This window comes from Lichenostomus cassidix, chromosome 3 (genome assembly GCF_008360975.1).
Source record: "Lichenostomus cassidix isolate B80296 chromosome 3, HeHo_3.0, whole genome shotgun sequence".
Classification (NCBI taxonomy): Eukaryota; Metazoa; Chordata; class Aves; order Passeriformes; family Meliphagidae; genus Lichenostomus; species Lichenostomus cassidix.
In genome coordinates, this window is record NC_139483.1 from 55,194,052 (window position 1) to 55,219,822 (window position 25,771).

At 38.0% G+C, this 25,771-nt stretch overlaps 1 protein-coding gene across 3 annotated transcripts in view; it reads right to left on the reverse strand.

Moving 5' to 3' along the window:
• PLEKHG1 (pleckstrin homology and RhoGEF domain containing G1) overlaps positions 1-25,771 on the reverse strand; it is a 139,083-nt gene that overhangs the window by 94,031 nt on the left and 19,281 nt on the right. For all 3 annotated transcript variants that reach the window (XM_085055845.1, XM_085055843.1, XM_085055844.1), the window contains one exon: positions 21,576-21,660. In XM_085055845.1, the coding sequence (XP_084911971.1) occupies positions 21,576-21,645 (70 nt within the window). In that variant the 5' untranslated portion in view covers positions 21,646-21,660. The remainder of the gene's footprint in view (positions 1-21,575; positions 21,661-25,771) is intronic.

A 25,771-nucleotide genomic window follows, 5' to 3' on the forward strand; every position in this document is an offset into this window, starting at 1 on the left:
ATCAGTCAAAGCTGCTACCTATCACTTAGTGCACTTTTTTACAGAACAGCCCAGTAAAAGAACTTGAAATACATATGCATTGATAATTTATGAATAAACACAGCTATACTGTTTACATTTCTCAGTTAAGCAAAACTATTTAACAGCAACCAAAAATATTCAGATGTATGACCATGCATTTTCATGGGCCATAATCAGCTAGGGCCACCCAAACAGGCATACTGGGAGGTCCTACTTCAAGAAATTTGTTGTTCCTTCCAGTAGATTGATTTGCCTTTAAAATCCTGAGCTACTAAAAACTGTAAATCAGCTTTAACGTTACGAAAATCATAAGATCCTTTAAATACAGCATCTAAAGTAGTAGTGTGCTATAGGTGAATTAGTAAAACATTCAAATTTATAGCACATGGGTGGCCAAAAATACTTTTAAAAAAGCATGCTTACAAAAAATATTGATTACTTGTGTTTCACAAATATATTTCTTGTCTCTCTAATTAACTGTACTTTAGAAAGAAAAAAAAGAAACCACCAAAAAAATCAAAGAAAACCACCAGTCAGTGTTTCCAATTACTCAAAATCACTGTTAATCATCACAATTTCTACTTTGAAACTTTCATGGACAAATTTTCATTGGAGAGAAGACTTCTGTTCCATTTTTTTCTTTCAGCAATTTATTGCTGTATTCTCCAAAAAGCATCAAGCAGCTTGAAAGAGACTATTGTTCATCCTGGGATTGTTTGCAGTTGTAACTATGGAGTCCAACAATGTATTTATGTTGAACAACGATCATCACTAACCAAAATCTACCCTGAACCTCCTCCTACATGTCCAGCCCCTTGCCCCTAGTCTACATCTGTTCCAAATAGCTGTAAGTGATCACATTCAAGAAAGTTGCTTGGATTTTTTCAAAAACTTGTCAAATACAGTCACTTGTCAATAACAGACACTGCATTTTCCCCCCATCTTCCAGAGGCACAATCAGCATTACTATTAAGATTCTGCTGTGGCCACTTAATTCACAATCAAAATATATGTTCCCTCACAATAATGTATTACAATTTTAAATGCAGCCTTTTACAGATTAAATAGCCAGTGCTTTCTAGACACATAAGCATATATATAAAAAAAACCAAAGTCCTCAAGTTCTACATTACATATTATTCTGTTAACAGAAAAGCTATCTGCTGGTTTAATTTTAAACAGTATCTGAATGAAGGCTTCCTGCTGCAATTAAAAAAAAAATTAAAAAAAGGGGTGCAAGAGTGGTAGCAAGAAAATAGGTATTAGTAGGTTTTTCAACATGAAATATTTTGTAAACAAATAAGGACAATTAGATGCCCAGAGACTGCCTGAAGAGACGGCCACACTTCTTGGATGAATGGTATTGGATGTTGCATTTCTGAAAGCAAAACAACTCACAGAACTCCAAAACCAGCATTCAAATTCTCAAGTTTCACAATGAGCTCCAAACTCCAAGGATAGCTATGGTAAAATTCATACTTATATCAACACACTCAGACTGGCATTTGGCTGTTAAACACTGCATATATCTTTGTTAGAGAATAAGGACATCTGTCCTTGATCTAGTTTTTGCCATTTGTTTGCCTACAAAATCCCTTCTGGAGCAGATGCATTGCTGCTCTGAGCCCCACGAGAACAGCTTTGATCCCAGGTCACATAAGCCATAAAAGCAAGTTTATATGCTAACACTAACACAATTCTTTCACATGAACCAAGAAGTGACACTGAAAGAAACACTAAATAACATTGATGTAAAGGACAGCAGTTATGAGGACATAAACCAAGCCTCATTGCTGCTCTTATCCACCACCCCTCAGCCTTTTTAAGCAATATGGCAGTACCTGTTTAAGATTCAAGTGTTATTTCAAGTTAATAGTTATTCCTTCAAAATTACACAGGATTCTAGTGGCTCCTTTCATGCCCTTCCAGCAGCCCTCTGGATGTGGGTGTGAGCTTCCCTTCTCCAACAATCTTTTCCTTCAATGTCCCACAAAAATCTTCCATTCTTTTTGCCCTCTGCACATCAACACATACCAAAATGTTCCAGCTTTGGGAAGTGTTGTTGGAGTTTGGGTTTGGGTTTTGTAGGGTTTTTTGGTAAGATGTTATACATTTTGCTTATTTTCCCAAACCAGGTCACCCTTTCACTTTCTTTTCCACAGAAAGGCAGTAGCACTGAAAACAAATGCAGCAAGTGATGAGCTGGTCCAAACAAAACCCTCTGATCTATACTGGCAAGAAGGAGCAAAACCCCCTTTACACATTTGCCCATTGATGAAAGTCACGGTAACATCACTCTCTCTCCTGCCCACTTCTTCAAAGCATTAAATCTACAGCATCCTTTGCCTCATTTCTGGAGCTAATCATCCATACTGCAACTGCAAACCAAAATACATAATTTTTTTGCCAGCGGTGAAGACCTAATCACAGAATCCCCTTGTCACTTTCATTCTGGTTTACTGTAATTCACCATGTTTGAATGTGAAAAACATCAGAAATGTTCTAGTGTAAGGAATGAGCTGTCTGGCTCCTCTGTGGTTTAACTGCTATGCATACATCTTCTCCCTCTTCCCGTCTCTCCCATAGTTCTGAATCCATTCCCAGTGCTATTCCAAGGCTCTGGCTAGTGTTTTCCAAACCCACTAAATGATCAAGTTCAGCTAATCACTGTGTTTCAGACTGCAAGTCAAGACAGCGTGTTTTTTACAAAGTAGCACAGGATATGAGGTCCAGAAAGCAATGAGATGCAGTATTTTCTCCTTCAAACTTTGTGTAGGACTTCTTGAAAAGATGAGCCATACTCAACATTTGGCCTGTGTCCAACCGTGTTGCAAGGCTCCTGACTTAAAACAGCATATACTGCTTACTGTGCCAAGTGAAACAAAGAGGAAAACTCCCCACAGGGTCTCCTGGGAGAAGGAAGAGAGATCAAAACCTTGACTGACACTCCCCAAATACCCTTGTGAAGCATATGCTCAAAGCCTAAGCAGAAAGACATCAGCTTTAATTGGTGAAATGCATATATTTCCTGCATGTATGTATTAACTCTGTGCTGATCACAGCAGTTTCTCAGCTCAGCAGAAGTCTTTCAAACTCAAGTAATTTAAGTGCAGTTTGTAGGAAATTCCTTAGTATAATTAACCACTGTTCTTTCTCTTTCTGTAAAAGTGAGCCTTTAAAGAGTATTTTTGAAAACACTTTTTAGCACGTTCCCTTTCGCACGCGCAGCTTTGCTCGAGATCAGCCGTAAGCGACTAATGCTGCGCTACAGCAAGCTGACAGAAGACAGCCTAACGCAGTGCTTTCCCAGGATGATGCCTCTGGGAGCCGCAAATGTTCCAGCAGAGCTCCCGCAGGTGGCACTCGCTGCTGCTCCGCCTGGTGCCACACGCTGCTCCACGGGCAGACAAACTCAGCGCTTGCAGCAGAACCTGCCTCTCCCTCCTGGTCAGCCTGCCGGGTGAGGGCAATAAATCCTTCTAACTCTCAGGTGTCTGGATTGTCCTCCTTGTCACTCGAGTCTGGATGTGGGGTTGGGTAGCCTGACAGCTAAGCTGCTATACCATCTTTTGCTTATTTCAAAACTCCCTATAACCAGAATGAACATAATTATTTTATAAAGTACTGGGGATTTTTTCAAATTATATACACATATTGCTTCTGTCATGCCTTTGTACAGTGCAGTTAATCTCAGCAGCCCTCCCAGGTCTCCACTAAAGTTAAAAAACCCCACATGAACACAGAAAAAAAAAAATCCATCAAAAGATCATGTTTCACTTACATACAGAAGATCTGTCACTTTAGACACTTTCTTTTGAATCTAAGCTTGAGAAAATACACAGACTTAGGTAAAGTGGCTCAGCACGGGACATGCCTGATATACACTGATGAAAACCAAGGAAAAGCAGGATAAGCAGGTCAGTCCCAAGATATTTAGGGACTTAGAGGCAAGTCTCAGCACAGACTGGTGTGAATACAGCAGTAGCAAGTCATAGCTGCCAAGAACAGCTATCGTTATCACAAAATGCTGTTGTCATCTACTCAAAGAAATGTGCTACTCAACAAGCATACAGTGAAGCACACAATGTATTCTACACAAAGCGTTTTCTGAGCAAATTAAGAAAGAAGCCCATGTAATGCAGTACATGTAGTTACTCCACAAAAACCAATCAACAGCGTAGTTTTCATTTCTGACACTTAGAAAGAGAGAAATAAAACACTTTAATTGAGCTACCCTTGCATTGTTTTCTGATTTCATTTTTTAGATAATACTGCTTCTACTGTTAAGTGCTAACTAGGGCCACCCAAAGAAAACTGAATTTCAGACAAACCCATTTAAAAATAAAAATAAAAATGCCTCAACATAGACAAGAATGCACTGTTTAGCATCTTCTTTATTACAAGAGCTTATTTCCAATGCTGTTAATTTGTGACTCTTCAGTAATGGATATACCAAGTGCAGAAATAGCACAAAAAGCATTATGCACATACACCAGCTACAGCACTAAAGGGACTACAGGATTTTAGGGTACAAGTCCTCACACTGGGGTAACAGTCAAACTCACGGCCTGAACCCTGATGGTTGCCAGAACAGAATAGATTACTTTCCCCTCAACAAATTTTCTGATGTTGCTAGAATTCACACAGTCATTTTATCATGTCATCCTAAATACAGTCTCTGAACATTAGCTTTACAGCTGCACTTCTGCCTTGCTCACCACTCACCCCTCCAACTACTCACTTCAGGTAAGTGTTCAGACTTCATGGGAAAAAAAAAATTTAAATTATTATTTTTTTAACTCTGTATTTGGGATTTTGACTGGTCACTAGCATCCCTCTTGCATTTTTTCAAGTGAAAATACAATTACAGATGCATTAGGTGTTGTATTTTTTTGGACCAGATGAGTGTCATCAAGTCAATTAGAGAGATGGAGCACCTCTCCTAGGAGGAAAGGCTGACAAAATTGGAGTTGTTCAGCCTGGAGAAGAGAAGGCTTCAGGGTGACCTGATTGTGGGCTTACAGTACCTAAAGGGAGCCTATGAGAAATCTGGAGAGGGAGTTTTTTACAAGAGCATGTAGTGACACGACAAGAGAGAATGGTTTCAAACTGAAAGAGAATAGGTTTAGATGAAGTAGGAGGAAAAAATTCTTTACTGTGAGGCTGTGAGGCACTGGAAGAAGTTACCCTGAGAAGTGGCAGATGCCCCATCCCTGGAAATGTTTAAGGCCAGGTGAGATAGAGTTTTGAGTGACCTGGTCTTGAGGAAGGTGCCTCTGCCCATGGCAGGGAGGTTGGAACTAGATGATCTTTAAGATCTCTTCCAATCCAAGCCATTCTGCAATTTCATTCTAGCAAGGTGCAGAGCTTAAACCTCACTACTGGGCCAAAAGTTCTGGCTTAATTAATGAAGAAAAAAAAATTCCAAAACATTCCACAGCTGGATGTGAACCTGTCAAACTTCTTCAATAGCAGAGATTGCTTTACAGCGCACATGGTTAAGAAAAGGAAACTGAAGAGGAAAGAATTTCAGCATTGTTTATCTCAGAATTATTCAAATTCCTTTCAAAGCTCTGAACTTTGCTACAATTAGGAGAGATGCTGATAAACAATCAGAGAGATGCACACATGCAAAGAGTCCCTCTTTAGTCTTTTTCACATTCCGTCCCTCTTTAGTCTTTTTCATACTCAAGTCTCTGGTCCTCAGCAACTACAGTTTTAACATTCCTGACTCAGGACAAGGGCTGCTGCTGCCATTCTATGCTGCTCACATATATTAAAAAAACCAAACAAGCAAACAAGAGCAATAGCCCAGCTAGCATGCTAACAGTCAACTTTTATTCCCATTTCTCTCTTATACAAGAAAAAAACAAAAAACCCTCCAGACTTGCATGTGGTATATATAGTAAAGAGCCCCTGGCACCTGCTTTTACAGGTTGTAAACCTCCCAATTGTTTTTCTATTAGAGAGGTTGTGTAGCACTTAAAAAGACAGTTCTCTTTTTGCTTGATGTCTGTGCTTGGGATATCACTAAACATCATCTTGAAAAAGATCACTGATGTGCAAATTCATCATTTCACCAAAGGCTCAAGAAGTGGAGGAAATAAAATCAAAACAGTCTGCAAGGAAGCGAAGCTGTTGTTGGAGCAACACGGAGTCCAATTACAGCAAACAAGTCAAATAACAGTGAGAATAAACTATAATATGTAAAGCCTTAAATTAATTTTAATCCAGTCCTATGTGCTGAATAAATATTACAGTGATGGATAACATACCAATGAATTCCAAAACATCGGAAGAATTTGATCTAACGATGGTAGAAACAATCTTACCGTGTCTGCAGTCATTTCACCTTCTGAAACTTCCTTTTTGTATTTTCATTTCTGTTTCAGGAAACTTCTTGACACCCAACTAAAATTCACTAACTTTGTCACACTTATTCGTCAGAAGAAAGGAAACAACCTTGCCATCTGCTTAGTAAGGACATCAGGCTGTGTCTATTACGCAGGGTAGTTTCTCTTGAAATCACAGGACTATGATAACAACGAAGGGGTTTGGGGGCTTGTTTTGTTTTAAATTAAAACTTTACAGCCCTCTTACAGAGAAATAATTGATATTTAAGGTCAGTAAAAAGTTATTATCTCTGGGAAGAATGAAATTTTTATTTATTTTAACTCTGTAGGACCACAGTCAAGGCACTGAGATAGGGAATGACATCTTTCTGAACTCACATAACCAGTATGCAATGTAAACCCTGACAACTTGACAGAGATAAGGTGCATCCAAAAGCAAATACTCAAAGAGTACAGAACAAAATGCTTTTCAGAAGTATAAATACAGAAAAGTCCTATTCAAAGTCAGATGTTTCAGGGTATTTCTTCTGTGCAGTTAAACATATTTCTGGAAGCTCCCTAAAAAAACCCCAAAAAAACAACAAAAAAAAAATCCCAAAAAACCCTAAAAAACAACAAACCACAAAATGCCGCTCTGCACCAAATTAAAATAACAAATTTATTCTCTCATGTGCGTATTTTTTCAAAGCACTGCTATTTTCCCTCCAATTTGGCTAAGAGCAGAGAAATTAGTATGCATCAACTCCAATTAGGCTGATACACCTCTCCCGTAAAATACTTGTAATATGTTTGGATTCACAGGGTATTTTCAAAGAAATAACTTCAGACCTCATTGTAGAAGAAAACCTCAGAACTTTCAGAATAAGGTCATACTGATGAAAGACAAAAATGTCAGCACTGTCCAGAAAGTCCATTTACTTTCTTAAAAGTTTTCCTAAACAATGTTAATTCCAAGTAAGGAAGAGAGAATGATATTTTCCCCCTCAACTGTAAACTCTTTTGCAGAGCTGAAGAGAGGGGGGGGAAAAAAACATACAAAGGAATGTTTGGTTTGGCATTGCTGACAAGGGGAATGTTCATGAAGGGGAAGCCTACTTAAAACCAGAATAATGGATATTTATTGCTTTATATGTGGATCCTTCACTAGTTTTGTCTCCATAACACAGAGTGACACCATTACATTTATAAGGATAGGCTCAGACACAGATTCACCTTGAGGAGAATGGGCTTCTACAAAGCTCATTTGTGTGTTTCCTTCAACTGCAATTGCCTGAGCACGGCATTACTGCTGAAATGAGAGGTTTAGACGTGGACTTTATAATTATTAGACAAGTAATACTCAGTTGGCTTTTCCAGAAACTGTCCATTGAGTGGCTAGCCAAAGTACAGCCATGCATAACAAAGCTACTTATGCACGCCCTCTGAAACACATTTGTTGGGGTTTTTTTTACCCACAGCCATCAGAAAAAGTCCGTCTAACTTTTTGACTACAGTGAATTATCATTAGTGAAAAGGCTGGGGTTTTGTTTTCATCACAGAGTATGTAACATTAAGAAACAACACAGCAAATCATATAAAAGAGTCAACGTTTAAAGCTTTCTGAGCCCTGATGTGTTCCAGGCTCCAAACGCCACCAAGCCTGGCAGCCCCCCAGCCCTGGCTCATGCAGCTGACTGTAGGACCCCTTCACGTTCCTCCAGCTTGTCCTTCTCACTGCTTTGAGAACACATACATCTGTGTGTATATATGTATATGTATTTATATGCACACTGCGCACACATGTTAAAAAAGAGGAAATTAATAACAGACAAGCTAACAGCACTGTGTACATTCCCTTGCAATTTATCCAAACGAATGGCCTCATAACTCAGATTGGGACATTTCCTGTAAAAACACTCCACTATTTATCAAGCCACTCCAGAGTGCAACTGTTGAAGCATGGCTTGCAAACAATTCTAAAGCCAAAGTTTGCAGTTATCTACAGAACACTCTAACTAGTTGGGATGGAGAAGCCAGAACCCTCTCAGTGTATATTAGCTTTGAAAACTGTGTCCCCAGTTCAGAGTTCTGTAACCGAAGCAAGCACAGTCCAATTGGCTTTTGTGGCACTGAATTGCATTGCAGAGCAAACAGAAACTACGGTTTCAAATTACACTCATGCTTCGTCTCTGACAGAACAAAGATTTTCTATATACATACATAAATATAAACACATGCATAGACATATATTAAATATATTCATTATAGACACTAAGGTATATTAGATGAAATAGGACTAGAAATGGAAAGGAAATTATTTCATTCACCTCTGGTAAGCACAAGTATAGAGTCTAGGAGACTAAAAGGAGTGGTAAAAGGGAAACCACTCATGGTAACAATCTTTAACCTGCCACAATTTGCAGAGGAATTTGAATGACCATTTTGATGGAAGCAGGTGACAAGCTGTTGAATAAACATTTCTTTTGCGCTAAACTACAGTATTCTCTAGACATGGAAACTCTATGTAAAATATATAAAGCTTCTTATTTCCACTATTCTTTCTCAGAAGAGCTGTATTTTTTACTAAACATTGCATCCCCAAATGCAGACCTTCACTGGCCCCAGACCAAAATACTACTTCCATTCAGAAAAAACACATGGGGAAAAATAATATGATGTACAAATATTATAGCTGGAAAGGTGACTTCCTTCAACTGAATGTTTTTCTCCTTTCTACATCAGTCTAAGAGACATCGTTTGATCAATCAGTTGTTTATAAGTAATTTTCGACAACTGCATGGAGTCTGAGCCATTGAGCACTTTGACATGACTTCATTCACCTTCTCAGAAAAGAAAATATAATAAATAACTTAGACTTATCTTTCAAACCCAGAAACAAAGAAATACCTATTTTGTATCAAAATAACATAAAAACCAGCTACATGGGATACCACTGACAACTACAGAAGAACCTGTTTTTAAGAAAACAGCTTTATATTTCATTGATCATTTGATCTAGTACTGGAAACCAACAAAAATAAGGACAGGGTATGAGTGGAAATCTCTAAATAGCCTTGATTAAAGCAAATATTCAAAGGGATATTACTCAAGTCAGTACCAAGAGCTTCAGCCAGTTTCCAAAGCCTTTTGAATTCTCAGAGCTAAGCCCGGTGAATTCAGATGAAAGTTCCTTTTCTTCCACTTTTAAGGGAAGAAATAACTTATGTGAACTTTCTGCAAAACAGCCTTCTGAATTAAGTAATTGGGGAACAAACCTAAAGCACTGCCAAGGCGTACAACTAACCATTTATAAACCTTAGTGTTTCATTCAAATATTAAGTACTGATGCACTGAAACAACAGAGAGGTATTCCAATAATGCCGTTTCAAGTTATGTAATGCCATCTTTAGTACATAAAAATCCCAGCTCCTCCATTCTTGTTGCCTAGCCCACATTTTGTCCTCTGAGGAACACATGCACACAGAGTGCATACTAACAACACCAAGCTCCCACTGAACCCAGCAAGAGGCACAGCAGAGCAAGGAAACCACCTGGCCCTCCCTCACTCTGAGACTATGGCAGCCTATTCAGGGGGGCAGCAGGAGAGAAAGAAAAAGTCCCTGCTGTATTTCAAACCCACACAAAGAGCTATGTATATTACCACAAAAAGCAGGGAAGCACTTTATCAGACCTGCAAATGAGATTCTACAGTCCTCTGAGCCTTACTGCATTTAGGCAAGGGCAGTAGGTGGAAGAAGCATTTGTGCCCTTTAAATTTAATGACAGTTATTCCATATCCTTCTCGTCCGGTCACTGTTCCCACAGCCTGTGCAGTATTTCTGGACATGTCACCAAGCTACTATCACTTTTACCCCAATGGTCACCACTATGTGTTCACCCACCAGGGCATTTCAATTTAACAAGGGCCAAGTCAGTTATAAACTCTTGTTTCCTCTTTGCCAGTTCAAAATTCCACCATTTCTCTCTACAAAACAAACAGTCCAGTAATTCACTTTTGGATAAACAAAAGCAGTTCTGTAGAGCAAACTTACCCTAGCAAGGGACTAAAATAGCGTGCAGAGAAATGCTGACTGAGATGATGTGCTCACATCAAATAAAAAGTGACCCTTGATTTTCTCCACCGTGAAAATACTCACGGGATTTCTGGACCAACCTGCAGATTCTCTGATGCTGAATAAATCTGAGTTCACATTGCAGGGTTTCACCATAAGAAAAATGAAGGCGTTTCTTAAATTAATGCACTAAATGTCCCTGAAAAGTGCTCCTGGGTGAAAAAGCCAGCTGGGACAGAAAAACATATCTGTGCTAATGAATAATCTTAGTCTCCAAAGCAGGGTGCATAAAAGCCATCTCTCAAGAGTGATGGCTGAACTGCACTGAGGGACTGAGTCATGCCTGGAAACTGTCTATGGAGAAGGCTAACTGTCATTTACCAATATCACACTAGCAAACATGACCATGATAGACCATCTTCTTCCAGGCCTGAGAACAGTCCTAGGCCCATCTGAATTTTATACAGGTGTAACCTTACAGGACTTCTCTCTCAGGCCACCTATGCTCATAAAATTTTGCTGACACATAGTTTCAAACAATTTTTTTCCCTAATTGAGTTTCATTACATACTTCAAAGATTTAAAGAACTCTGAATGGAGACAGAGACAGAAAAACACACACTGGCATAAAAAGTAGAACAGGAGAGAAGAAAGAAAAAAAGACAACCACAATCTCTGCACAGGAGAAAGTATAATTACATGCAATTGAACTACTCTTCCCTTATGCATATGCCTTGCTTCTACCTTTCAGTGCTGACCTTTAAAACAGACCAGATACAAACCTTTCAAAAAGGAGCATCATTTTCTGTCTCTGTACCTCCAGACATCTTTGCAACTTTCAGCTCCTCTGTAGCCAACAAACAGTGGATGCCTCCTTCTACTGTGTCAGAGCAAGAGATTTTTCCACAGGGAGAGTTCAGAGGCAGTCACCCAGCCCTTTTGTAGTAAGAAAAGTCCTCTTCTGGCTGTTCCATACACAAGTCTTAAGTCTGAGCATCCCTGTGACACTAGCAGGCTAATGCCAGCATGAAATGTAAAGCAGATCCTTAATGGAAGGGAATTTTTTGTGATTTAGGGGCTTGGGGTTTTCTTTTTAAATCCACTTGTAATACAGTTTAAGCAAAAGCTACTAAAGTTTGGGAAGAAGCTGCAATGAATTGTCATTATAAAACAAAGACCATACTTTTAAAAAACCTGTTTAGCCATTTTAACATCTACCCCAATTTGTAGAAAACAGGAACCCAGGATACTTAACAAAAGTAACTACAGTGTAGGCTAAGGCAACTAACAAACTTCAAAACTACTTGTTATTTTTGACAGCTTTGAGTCTTACACCTAAATGTAAGAAAAGTTTGATCTATTTTAAAACACGTAAGCCATGTGGTGCTTCTTTCAAATTATTCTGATTATCAAACAAGAAAAAAACTAAAACAAAACTACAAAACTAAGCAACAAAGCTTGAATCATATAAACCCTGGAGGGCTGAATTAATATAACCCAGAATTATTTTGTATTTTTCCAAAGTTAACTGCCAGCAAAATTTACACAGAAATTAAGAGATTTGATTAATTAATTTGTTATAAAAAATACTAGTTAAAACATATTTCCTGTAACAACCAGCCTCATGTCTCTGAAGCTGGAGATTCAGCATATTTCTCTAAGGAAGTAAGAGAACTGCTCCACTTTTCAGAGAAGTGTTTCAAAAACATATTTTGCCTTTACCAGTTTAAGCGTATATTAAAACTGAAATAGATAATAAAGTCCATTTCAACCACATACATGTTCTGTGAGCTTTTTTTGCAGTTTTCCTTTTTTTCCACCCTACAAGAACTCTATCAAAGTTCTAATTTAACTGATGCAGCAGCGTGCTTACTTAGCAAGATTATAAGAAGATACCAAGTGAAAAAAAATTTTCATCGTTTTGAATGCAGTAAAGAAAAAAATATATTAGGAAGACATTTGAATGCTCTACAGATTCAGAGCCTGAAGGAGATGGCACATGAGTTCCCCAGCTATTGTTGAATAGTGTTTTACATTCCACATGCTGGCGCCTGCCCCAAGAAGGCTGTACTCCACCTATTCTCAAGTGTGAGCCTGCTACTCTAGACTGCAGTGAAAAGCCTATATCCAAACTAACACTTCATATAGAGTATGAAATACACTTTGAAAATATCCCATCCAATCATATCAAATCACCATGGACACTGTAATCTCCAAGATATGTACCATAAGCACCATTTTTGGAAGTAGAGTTTTGTAATCTAGATTAACATATAAGAATCATCAAGGAAAAATTACTTGTTTACTTTTAGTGATAAAGATCAATGGCAGGAAGCATGATACTATAGAGATATTAAGATATTTCTATGATGCCTATTTATAAATAGATGTGTGTTTACATTATGCTTTCCACATAAACAGAAAGAAGCATGCATTTTTCTACCAGTACTGCCAGTTCATTTTAAGAAAAACCCCCAGCTACTAATCTGATTTCCAGCAAGCATGCAGAGGCTTATGTCAACTCACCTTGAAGACTAATATCTAAGAAAGCAGGGAAGGAAATTACTTGTGCAGGGAAATTTCATGCCTCCCTCATTTACACAGTTATTTACACTACAGAATGTACTCAAGTATCTTTATCCTTATGTCTCATAAAGGTATGGGTCAGACAAAATATGATTTGACAATCCCAAGAAACAAACACAACTCTCAGTGCTGAAAGGCTGTTAAACAGCTTTAAAAGAATTAGTGCTTCAGGCAGTTAGACGACATCTTGGGATGCAATTTAGGTACATGGAATGAGTAGCAACAGGGATGAAGAGCTGGGGACTCATATGTTTATTCCATATGCACTGTTGCACCACAGGAGATGAAGCACAACAGCACTTGTGTGGGCCTCCTCCAGTCCCCTGAGTAAAAAGCATTTGGGTTTTTTGCCTCTCATCTCTCCCAGGGGGTGGGGGAATCAAATCAAGCTGTTCTCAGGAATGGAGAATAATAGTAAGTTTCAGCCCCTGGAAGATAGTCCTCTCACTCACACAAAAATTACCTAAATTTTATCGTTTCATCTATCTTTTGTTTCCTTGTGCTATGCATAGCAACAATGCAGATATTAAGACTTGCACAAGCATGTTACCACAGGCGTCACTCTGTCTCTTAGAGCCTGCTGGACATCAACAACCCAGCAGATGGTCATTACTCCAAATTCCCCACCCTCCATCATCATTAATTCAGGAGCAAACTCATTTCAATGGGCTAGCCCCAATCCATAAAGAACTCATTGTCCTGACCAAATTAATAGCTTTAGATCTTGCATTACCAGATGTGCTTCAGAGACACAGTAACATTTTATATTATAATGTGCTGTTTAAGGTCCACTTCAATGTCATTTCTCATAAATATTGCTGTACAAGGCAAATGTACAACTATGAACCTATTCCCAAAATAAACACAAAAACTCTGTATTTTTGGTTTAGATCCTAGACAGATTTGGCACAACCGTCCTCAATTATCCTGCAACCCACTTGATCAAAAGCTGTCTACTTGGATAGCACAGTCTTTTGAAAGACTTTACTTCACCCTGAAGATTAATAAACCCTCAACAGTGGCACATCCAATAAAGAGACAGGCACTTACAGTGCCTATTACATAAGCAACACAATTTAGACCAATAATAATAATAACAACAAATCAGACAAATCAAATTTATCAGAATTTGGAGTAGGTCTTCACTGATAAGTCACCAGTAGATTTTTGATACATGTCAAATGGGGAATGAAAAGGAACAGAGGGAATCATTTGTCATTACTTGAGTCATCATGTCTGCCATTTGTCAGCAAGTTTGAATTAAAACAATGGAAGAATATTTTCCATAGGAAAATTTTCAAAATTGAACATCTGTAGACTAGAATCAACTAGCAAGCTGTCTTTCCTTCTTCTGGAAAAATAGAGAGTAGAATTTTGAAAATAGCTATGTTCCTTCTGAGAAAGAGGTGGAGATGATTGAAGAATTATAACTCAAATAAAAAATGTAATTAAAAAGAGACAGAACTTTCCACAGCAGTAGAATTCACTTCAGTTTTAAGTTACATTGTTATTTGTCCACAGAACTGAAACACATTTTCTTACAATCCTATATCTGAAAAACTTCTCTTGCTGATAGTTTTGTTGAAAACTGCTTACATGAAATGTTCTGTTTTCAACAAAATTGGTTTTTTCCAACAAAATACATTTGGCTGAAAAATTCCTAACTGGCTTCACTTGTAAAATAATTTCTCAAGTGTAACATTTGATTAAGTCCAATGCCTTTCCCTGTCCAAAGGCTGCGTTGTGTATTTGAAAAGATATCCACACACTCTCATACTGGCACAAAACAAACAACATTTGTGTTTAAACCTGTGAGGCATGGAGGGCATTTTTCCTAAGTCATCTATTTCCACATAGAAGAAACAAATGTAACAACTGTGATATTAACGTCTTTTCTATTCTACCTTGAAAACAGGATTAGAAGCTACATCTCCAATAAATTTTAACCTCTATTTGATCACAGTCAAAACATACAACTATCTTTACTCAGTAACTTTACACATTTAAATAATGTGGCAAACAAATATAATCCAGGTGGATTTACCCTGGAAGTACAGTTTACAGCCATAGCTGAGAGAGAGGAGCAAAGGCTGAAATGTCTGTGGTTTGACAAACATACTTCTGGGAGGCCACAAGGGAGCAAGGGAGAAAAAGGAATATTTTCTTATAAAATGGGAAACTAAGAAAAAGGAAAAACACAGTAATATCTCTTATCAAATTCCGAACTGGTATAATTTTAATACAATGAAACTCATGAATCAAGAACAAGAGATCATTTGATGTATTGCACTTCTGTAATTGAAGTTAAACATGTAAAAGGTTGGGGTTTTTTCAGTATTGATTTTTTTTTCAAATTCCTACATAACATAACTAATAAAAATATTTACTTTTACAAAGGGTCAAGTGGACAGAACATAATTCTCCCAGAAGGAAACCAGATGTTCAGTTTCTTCAAAGTGATGTCTGTGCTGATAAAAGCAGTAGCTAATCTTTCTTTTTGAGGTTGAAGGTCTTGTTGAAGTTTCTTTTACTGAAGAGCTATGTATCAAGCTTTAATAAATATCTGCCTCAATGGAAGAAGTATTTCTAATTTTTAATAGGATTTTGGCTTGTATGTATTGCACATCAATGCATATGTACTCAAAGAGCTGTCTTCAAAAATTTGTAAAACAGCAGTTGTGCTCTAAGTCACTTATTGCATCTTCAATACATGATAAAAGAAGTCACATCTGTTCCCAAAGCCAGGATTCCATAATAAAAACATCTTAGCAAACTCCTATATGATAATTTGAATACATTAAGTCACACAAATATTCAAGTGTTTCTCACAAGTAATTCCAATGGTGCAGAATAATCTATCAATGTAGTGCTTAGAATTGCAAAAAGCTCTAACTAACAATTTACTATGTTTCTTAAAACTTATAATGCACTCTTTATAAAGCTTAATTTATTAAGAGATCCAGAAAATGGAATTTACAAAAACTTGAACAAAAAAAATTGAATGATTCTGTGGGTTTTTCCTGTATTACTTGACTTTTGCCGTGACTAATATTTAGCTACAACATAATGCTTGCCAAGAGATGCAAGATAATTCTGAAATCCTGTGGGGATAGGCTAAATGCTTAAAAAGTTTTGGAGGCATGAACAGGGTCTCTGTGTATCTCACTCAGAAAGCAAAAGGATTACTTAGTTGCTTAAATTACTCTTAGATAAGCCTTTTTGGGGGAAAAACCAGTTTTATCACTAGGCAGAAGAAAAAAAAACCCCACCCCATTTAAATTTAAATTTAAATTTTGGGTTATGTGACCTGCTTTTTCATTTTCCAGAGTTTTTTCTGATCAAGAAACGACAAAAGGTTTACTTTATCTATGCTGGATAATTACACAGTTGAATACTCCACATTGTCTCAGAATTTGGAGTACAGATGAAAGTCAAGCCAAAGGAAGGGTCACAGTTCTGATGCCCATTCTACCAACACCATAAGCACATTTTTAGCTCTGGGACATTAATTGCAGCACGATTCACTGATGGGATAATGAATTTTGTGTTCAGCCATGTTGATGTACACCTACAGCACAGTATGTTCTTGCTCATTTTTCCCATCTGTAGTGCCCTGGTGCATCTGCTCTTTGAGAAATCTGTCTAGCTTAAGGAAGGCTGTAAGTTTCCAGCTAAACAGCATCTTATGGATAGAAAGTTGTACCTCTCAACACACCCTTTGTTAAGGGAGCCTCTCCTAAGAGGGCAGGGACAGAGCAGCTCTCAGGACTGCAAGTGACAAGAAAGAGTTGGAAAAAAACCAATTTCATCCAATACTCATCAGATACCCCCACGAAAGAGGGCAGCACTACTACCCAGTCCACTGACTTTAGTTAACCAGCTGCATCTGAGCCCAATAAAAACTCTATTAGTTTAGGTACCAATATATTTAGTCTGTACAAAAGCAGAGTACTGGCACCTTGCTTACATGAAATGGTGCAATTAAACAGGATAAAAGCAAAAGGAAGGAACAAAGAACAACTCAGCAAGTGGTAAGAATTCAGACTTACACAGGTCTTTCAATTAATGTCTTTTCAAGCACTTTGCATGGCAAGAGAGAACTAAAAGGTCAAGACACACTCAAGGTTTACATAGAGTGCATACCACTTTCACGTCTTTATAATACAAGAGTTAAAAGGAAAAACAAGTCGTGGAAAAATTGTGGCTGGTGTGATGGAAGGGACAAGCTGTGGTACACTCCACTACCATAACCTGCTTCCCCCCACTGCTTTACTGGCCTCCCTCAATCATTTTTCCAGACATTTGTCTTCCCCAAGGTCAAGCCCAATTCATCTCTCAGGCCAGAAACTTACTGATAGCTCACCATTCATCTGTCCCTAGAATTTCTTTACTTTTTCATCTGTAAAGCCAGGTAAGGAGCTCCATCCATCCCCAGCCCCCTCTCCAGGAGAGCAGGAGAACACCCCAGAGTTCCCCAATTTGCTCCTCAGCACTTCCAAGAGCTATGCTGCAACACAGCAAGCAGAAAATGCTCAAGCAGAAGTTGGACAATGACATCACAGACCTAGAAATGACATCTTAGAATTTGTAGTGAAAGCTGTGTGAATGTTTCAGGTTTTGAGTCCTTCGTATGAATGCTCTTTTATTTCTCCCCCACCCCAAAGTAAGCCATTCCCAGTTTGATTTTGGAGCGTTAAATCTACAATGCAGTGACTTGACTATGAAGACACGACTCACATGCAACCAATACACAGCACATCCCTGATGATTTTGAAAGATTTTGCGTGTGTTTGCGTGTGCGCGCATGTGTGTGTGTATAAAATACACTTATGTGAAAACCAAGTTATTTTCTTCCAGTGTGCAATTTGTTTTTCTGCTCTGGCTACACCTATGACAAAGGAACAACACTGTCACCTGTACCCCCTCTATTAACTAGTCCTGAACAGGACAAAAAAAAAACTGACCAAAAAAAAAAAAAGGACAAAAAAACCCCCAAAAAACAAAAAGAAAAATAGTCTTCAAGACAGTTTCACTGCTGTACAGGATGCTCACCAGAAAACAACAGATGTGCTATAATCACTACTGCCCATTCATTTCCTTTCTGTCAGAAAGAAAGCAGCAGTCATCAATTAAGAACCCCTATCTACAGGACACAAAAGGAAGTATACACTTTTCCTTGGTCATTTGACCGCAACAATAGGAGATGGCAGTGGGAAAGGACTGACGGCTCTGAGCAAGTGTGGCAGGGGGGAAAGAAGATAGGCGTGAGTGAGCTTGTCTTTTCGGATTTTTTTTTTTTAATAAAGATAATAATTTTTGTTCAACACTTTATTATGCAAGTGTATAAAAAATAAATCACTTTGTCTACAAATTATACAAAATCCTTATTATATTACTGCTGAATTTGTCCAGACAATTCCTTTACTCATTTACACAGCAGAAAATTCCAAATATGTGAACTAACAAGAAAATTAGTCAGCATCTGGAAAAGCCGTTTCATCAATTAACAAAGCCTTTTCTGAAACACTTATCACAATTTTTATAAAAGCATTAGTCTAAATGTACTAGGTGTTTAGAATTTCAATACGTCACTGGCATAAATTATTTGGATTAATATTCATAAGAAGCCTAGTCAGATCTGTGGATCCTTCCGTTAAAGATTATGTTCACTGGTCAGCTTCATCACTCTGAAATGGAATGACAGCTTTCATAAAACTGCCAACAACAGAAAACCCTAGAGATGGGCTTTATATTATGTCTGTTCCACGACTGTAGTCAGCCACAAAGGGTTTGCAGGAAACTTATTAAAAATGTTAGCCTTAATTAAGGTATTAGGCCCTAATCTAGCATGCTAAATTAAACCCCAAATATTCCCATGGACACTAATGCAACCGCTCTAAGAGCTTGGTAGGCACTTCCCACAATAGGAGAACTTTTAAAGGCCTTCCCAGTGTGGCTGAACCCTTATTTTTGCTCCGTACCTCTGCTTAATTGCATACCAAAAATAGACCCGACTTACAGAAAAGCTCACACGTGGGCATAGAGTCATTCCTCTCCGCCCCCACACAGATTTGCAAGCCCTCATACCACTAAAGGCATGACCTAAACAAAGCATTCAGTGATGCACAGATGCTCGAAGAATTTTTTTAATGTATTGACTTTTAGCATAAACACACTGCATATTAAAACTCACACAGAATTTTCATAACAAAGTATATTGATCTGATGTTTCCTTCGCTGTTACAACATGTTATGATTTTAATAGATGCTGAAGCCCATTTTAATCCCTCTTAAGATATTCTAACCACTAACTTACTGAAAGAATTAAAAACAAACAACATTGTTATGTAAGTCAAATGGATAATAGCAATATAGAAACTAATTTCATAAAATGCTTCCCCCACCACACCCAAAAGTTTTTCAGAATGAAAACACTCTTAAAAGTTCCAGATTTTAGCCTGACACATAAAGCAAATTTGGCAAAATTACTGGTGGTTATTTGGTGAGATTCAACATCCGTCCCTCAAAGCTGTATCTGCCTAAACCAGTAAGCTATTCTTTTTTCAGAACACCAGTCCTCATATTTTGTGTCTCTTCCTTTTTCCCACAAAATTAATTCCTTACTACATGCACTTCATCTAGTCCTTGAATGCCTTATCCTCTTAGCTGATACATTCCCACACACTCTGGTTTTGTTGACATAACAATTTTTTTTTAAGGACTTCACAGTGAATGCTTGTCTGCCAGGGATCCCAAAGAATCTTAGGAAATCTTCTGCATCTCAGGCCACAGGCACAATCCATGTTATCTCAGCTTTCAGAGAGGCGGTTATTTGAGTCTGATGGTCTGGTTTAGCTTTTCTGTTCATCATGAAAACACAATAAAACCACTGCAACTCAAAACCAAGGCCAAGCAGCACGCTTGAAATGAAATGTTAATCAGGGAACGGGGAGAGTTTGTGCAAATAATTCACTCTAAGGTCACTAGGCAAATACTTTGAGTGCATTTGGATATGCACAAATTTCAAGCTAAATAAATAAAATTATTTCCTGTGTGGAAGCTGGAAACGCACATCCCCTCCACACTTGTGGATGAAAAAATATGCTAGTAATTAACTATCAGCAAACAACACAGAGAACTAGTGTACTGAATTTAGGTCACGCCAATTATTTTTCTCTAATGCATGTTAAAACATGCAACCTTATTCAACTCCTGCTATTTTTGGAAAACACTGAAGAGGAATTTCTGGTCTTTCCTCTTGCAGCCTCTGCAAAATGTTTTTCTACTTACAGAGACTGCTCTCCCTTGGATGCAAAGGAAAGTAAGATCACACTAATGTTTGTCAGATGTAAGCTTCAATCTAATGTTATGCAGTCCTGCACGTGTCTCTCTGTTACAGTTATGCAAGCTCACAGCATTTGAGTTAAAATAAAGTTGCCATTCTCCTGAAATTTCATAAACATTTGAACACAGTTGGATGATAAATACATACTACAAAATTATATTACAAGCCCTACTATCAGGAGCGTAAAAGAATAAATATTAGTAATTAGTGGTCTCACATAGCATATTAGTATTCCCTCTGCAAGTCAGAGAAGCCAGAGTGGCAATTAACATAATGCACCCCCTTTTTTTTTTAAATTTTATTATAAACTAAGCCACGCAACACTGGTTTCAACATTAGCACTGGAAGGAGTGAAGTAGTTTACTTCTAAGGCATCAAGTTTTTCCAAAAAGCATTGTCTGAGCTGTAAGCCACTGAATGTCTGCCTTTTTCAGAGAGAAGAAAAGATTCCTTCACGTTGGCACCCGGAATCTTTCTCCTTGAGGAGGAAAGTAGGAGAAAGGGATCTTGCCTAAAGCTCTCTTATTTAATATTTTGTGTAGAGTCTCCTGTCATCCCTATAGTGAAGTTTTCTGGAATGACAATTTGTTTCAGATAATCAAATGAGTGAAATCGGTTATTACAATCAGGTTATATTTCCTTGCCATGTAAAACCTGCTTTTCCTATGTTCCCAAGTTCCCTAGATGCCCCAAGACTTCCAGGCAGAGGGATTATATAAACAAAATAAAATCCCTAAAAAATAAACTAAAATGCCATAGAGTAACATAGGAACTCTTGGGAGAACAGAGTCATCCCGGATCTTCCCATGCCTACAGGGATACCATTGTTTCTCCATGAAAGTGGCACTTCTACTTCCAAAGGGAGAGAATCAAGCAACCAAACAAAATTTCAGCTACAGATCTTTAGCAAAACTTCAGTTTCAGAAACAAGGGCTAAAACTGAAGACTTAACCTTCCCTAACTGCTTAGGTGCCCCCCAAAAATTTGATGTAACTAGCATAACACCCCACTAGTGTGCACATGAGGAACACCCACTGCCTCTGCCCGTTCAGCACAGTGACCTACTGTGATTTGCATACTAAGCAGCCTCATGGTTAACCTGAGGCACATTCACTGTACACCAGTGGTAATCCCCTCAGTCACAGGCACAGCAAACATCATCTCATATTTAAAAAAAGGCCAAAAAAAAAAAATTAAAGTAATTATAAAAAAATTTACCTGGTTGAGCACTCACAAAATGTATCCCTGTTAGGATGGGCAAAATGGAGTCACTTTTCCTCTCCGCCATTGAATCTCTGGCATCCTGCAGAAAGGAGGGTAGAAATGACAGAATTAGAGAAAGGATAAAAGGGAGCTCAGCTGCACAGCTCAGCAGGGGTCTAGGTGCACCTCGGTTTATACCCTCTAAGTCATGCTTGCCATACAAACACCTGCCTGCTCTGTCCTAAAGAGTAGCTGAATAAAACATAGCACGGCCTGAATCCAGTTCAGACAAGCTAAGGAGTCAGATTTTGAATAGGAATTAGACACTAATGTGATTCTGAAAATCCCATTAAGAGCCTTTACCACCTCTGCCTACCTACATATCTTTAAGAATCTAGATCAGGCAGCTTCCCTATGGTCACGCTGTACGTCTGTGCTGAAGCAAGGAAGTACTGCTGGGTTCCCAAACTCCAAACCCCAAGGGCTTCAGGCCACTCCTTCTGGGAATTGTTAGAGCTGATTTTCAACTTAATTATCTTTAATGCCTGGAAACCTCTATCCAAATGAGCCTCACTTTCCTGGTAAGCAACATCAGTGGCCTTTAAAGTACATCAGAGACATGGGTCACTGAGATCTGCCTGGTACCGCCATCAGATCTAGGTATTTTCACAAGGTCAACAAAGCATGATAAATATCTGAACAAAAATAATGTTTCCCCTACCACTTCACAAAAACCAGATATTTAGATAGAATTGTGGTGCAGCTTTTACTTGCAAAATTTATTAGTCTGCCTTGAAGCCTAAGAATGGAGGATTTTTGATTTAACAAGGGAAAGAACTCATTTCCTCTGCTAAACTTGTAACCCCTCCCAGCCTCAGCAGAATAGCAACTAGAACAGAACAAGGATACCTTTTTTTATTATTTTCATTTCTCCAAGACATTGCTTTACATTTCCCTGTTCTAGAGGACCCAAGATTAATTCTCCTTTGCTATTTCTGTGCCATGGACTGAGCCAAAGGTGACAGTGAAAAATCCACAGAAACTGAACATCAAATGTTCCTGTTCTGAACTTCCAAAAAACTATTTAATTTCTTTCTTCTTTTTTTCATATCATCATAAGGCCTGTTTATATACTTGGAGTGGAAACAGTGCACATTCAGCTGCAATTGATTTCCTGTATGGCAAAATACCTCAGGCATTCAGCTGGCTGGGAACACTACAGAGGCCTCTTACCATCACCAGTTTTTTGAGACCAGGAAGCTCTGCCCAACACTTGTTCTCATGCCAGAATAAATGAGAGTCTCTACTGCAAAGTGTCCAAGTTAATTTGGTCTAGGTGAACCAAATCATAAACAGGCAAAATCTTACATTTCAAAAATTCATTTAAAAATATTGCTGTACTTTCAACTTCAACAGTAATACCATCAATTCAATCTTGTTAATGGGACAAAATTTTCATCTACAGATGGTTTTTAATACAAAAACTACTCCAACTGCAATTTTCTTTTAATGAAATATCAATACATTTGCCCTTTCCATGCTATCTTTACAGCAACAAATTAACACTGCAGGCAATTTCACAGACTAAAAGAGTGTATTTTTTCTTCTGGTATCACTGAGTGACAACTACAGTGACAATTTTACTTACTTCACTTAGTTTTTCCTATTCATAACTGAAGACACAGACTAGCCTCCACTAACATTTCTAGGAATCTGAAGAAGGAAATACGTGAGTAGTCTCACCAGTTCCTGTGATCACACAGTAACAGCTGTAACATTCAAACGCCCAACCACCTGACAGTACTTCAGAATGTAAATTAGGCAAAACGGAAAATACAAAGTGATCTGTAATTACCATCCTACTTTCCATTTATCATGCAAGCTTCCCTAGTCTCAAATCCTCCGGAGTCAAAGGACTCAATTCCAACTGCTTGAGAACCCAGTTTTTCTTTAAGAACCCTAGAAAGAGACAGACTGGCAATACAACCACAACCATTTAAATATATGCACATCCATGCACATATATATACACACACGCTATATATAAATAAATGAACATCAGGAACCTAGATAACCTGAAGAAGCCTAAATTTTTTACAAAGGCTCTCTTTATGACAGTAGTCTCATCAATAAGAGTTTCTTAGTTCTACAGTAAAATTATTTGCCAAAAGCTGAGTCATTCTCTAACCCTCAGAGGACACAATGGCCTTTCAAAACCTTTCAATTGATTATTTGAGACAGGGTCCTATAGTCACACCTAAACTGACTAATGTACAAGCTCTTGTATGCTAGAGTGTTTTATGATCCTTCTTTTACTTTTCCAAGAAGGTTTTCTACAGATTTTGCACAACCTGTAAGGAAAACTAATTTTTCATACTGTGAAATTTATCAATTCAGTGGTTTATTTCTCAACCATCAGTGCAAGAAAATTGAACACTTTTGTATTAGAAAAACTATCATAAAGAAAAGATGTTGCATGTTTCTTTCAAGAAAATGATTAACAAATATACTGTCATTTGTCCCATAATTTCTATTTAATCTTTTAAAAGTTTTCATTATGTAAAATATACTTATTTATTCCAGAAACATATCATAGCTATTAATAGAAAGTTGTACTTCTTAATTACTTTTAAAAAATATATAGGGTTAAAGCCTCAAGCAAGTAGCAGCTTAATGAGCAAAAACACCAAAGAAACCTGCATTCAGATATTTAAACTGACTTGAACCATAATGTCTTGCTGTCCTGTGAAAAAGACCTTGGAACTTGGAGTTCACAGTGTAATGTTAAATGAAAAGCCCAGAAACTTGAAAACTATTTTTCAAAATGCAGTAAAATTAAGGTGCTCCTTTCAGCTATACTCTGTATGGGAGGCAACCAAAATAATTTTAAGTAAGAGGACGGGTGCTTAACTTTATTCCTTAGGAGTCATTGAGATTATCTTCACCTCACTTTTCCTAAAAAGTGAAAATGACACACAACTCTTCAGTTCCACACACTCCCTCAGCGTGGTGAAAGCTAACATTATCACTTTAGTCCAATAAACCTGTTCCCTCAAACCATGGTGTCTGAGCTTTGAAATCTCTGCTTTTAAAGAATTTCCCTATCCTGTTTCAGCTAGGGTAAAAGACCAAGGCAAGCCAGAGCCACCCAACTACACGTAATTGTGTTCCACAAACTTACAGGTGGGAATTTGCTTCAATTTCAAGTAGGATATCATGACATGCATTCTATTCATTGTCATCCCTGCTCTCACCTAGTCCCAAACCCCACCTGACATCGATATAACTCCATCCTCATAACTTGGACTATATTGTGTATTGGACATAATAAAATTGTGTCAACATATACTGTAGCATTTTAAAACAAAACCGTTTGCCAAACAAGTCCACATACTGACCCTCTAGGAAAAGCTCAGAATAAAATTCTTTGCAGAAGTTCACATGTGCTAGACAGTCAGCCACAGTGCAAGTTTAATCACCAGCGAGGAGGACTAAAGTAAAAATTTATTTGACATGACTTTTACTGAGCTATGTGCCAGCTCCTAAAGCCCGACTTTTCTGGCCAAGGAATGCAGCTTGCTTTTACAGGAAGGCCACATACTGTAACACCTTCTCATTGCACAACATAACCGATAAAAAGACGGAAAATGTGCCACATCCCAAGCAAACAGATTTATTCCACATGCAATCAGCTGAGAGCTTTCGCAGACATAATAAGCTAATTTCACGGACTAAGTACATGCAGCCCTTCTGGAGTTTCTTTCATTCTACCCATTCACAACAGTGAACAGCACAAAGGTGAGTTGCATGATAGGGTCAGCAGCTGAGAGAGTCTTTGCCAGAATCCTCCAGACCATCCCTGGTATGACCTCAAACTGTCCCCAGGAAAGAAGTCAGTATTGGGCAACTATGGGTATAGACAAGTAACTGTGTTCCAGGTACCAAAACTAATCAGCCCCTGATACGACTCAATATTTACAATTAACAAATAAAAGGAACCAACCCAGTACATTTTCCTGAAATCATCAGAAGATGGGTATCATCGATCCTCTATTAAATATTGAAAGAACTCTTTGTGCAGCATTGGCATTGATTTAAAGAGCAAAAGGGAAAAAAGCCCATAACTTTTAGTGGGCAGACTCCTCATCACTACAAGACAGTGGCAATGAAGAAGCATTTAGATGGTGCTAGCACCCAGACCCCTGTGGAAG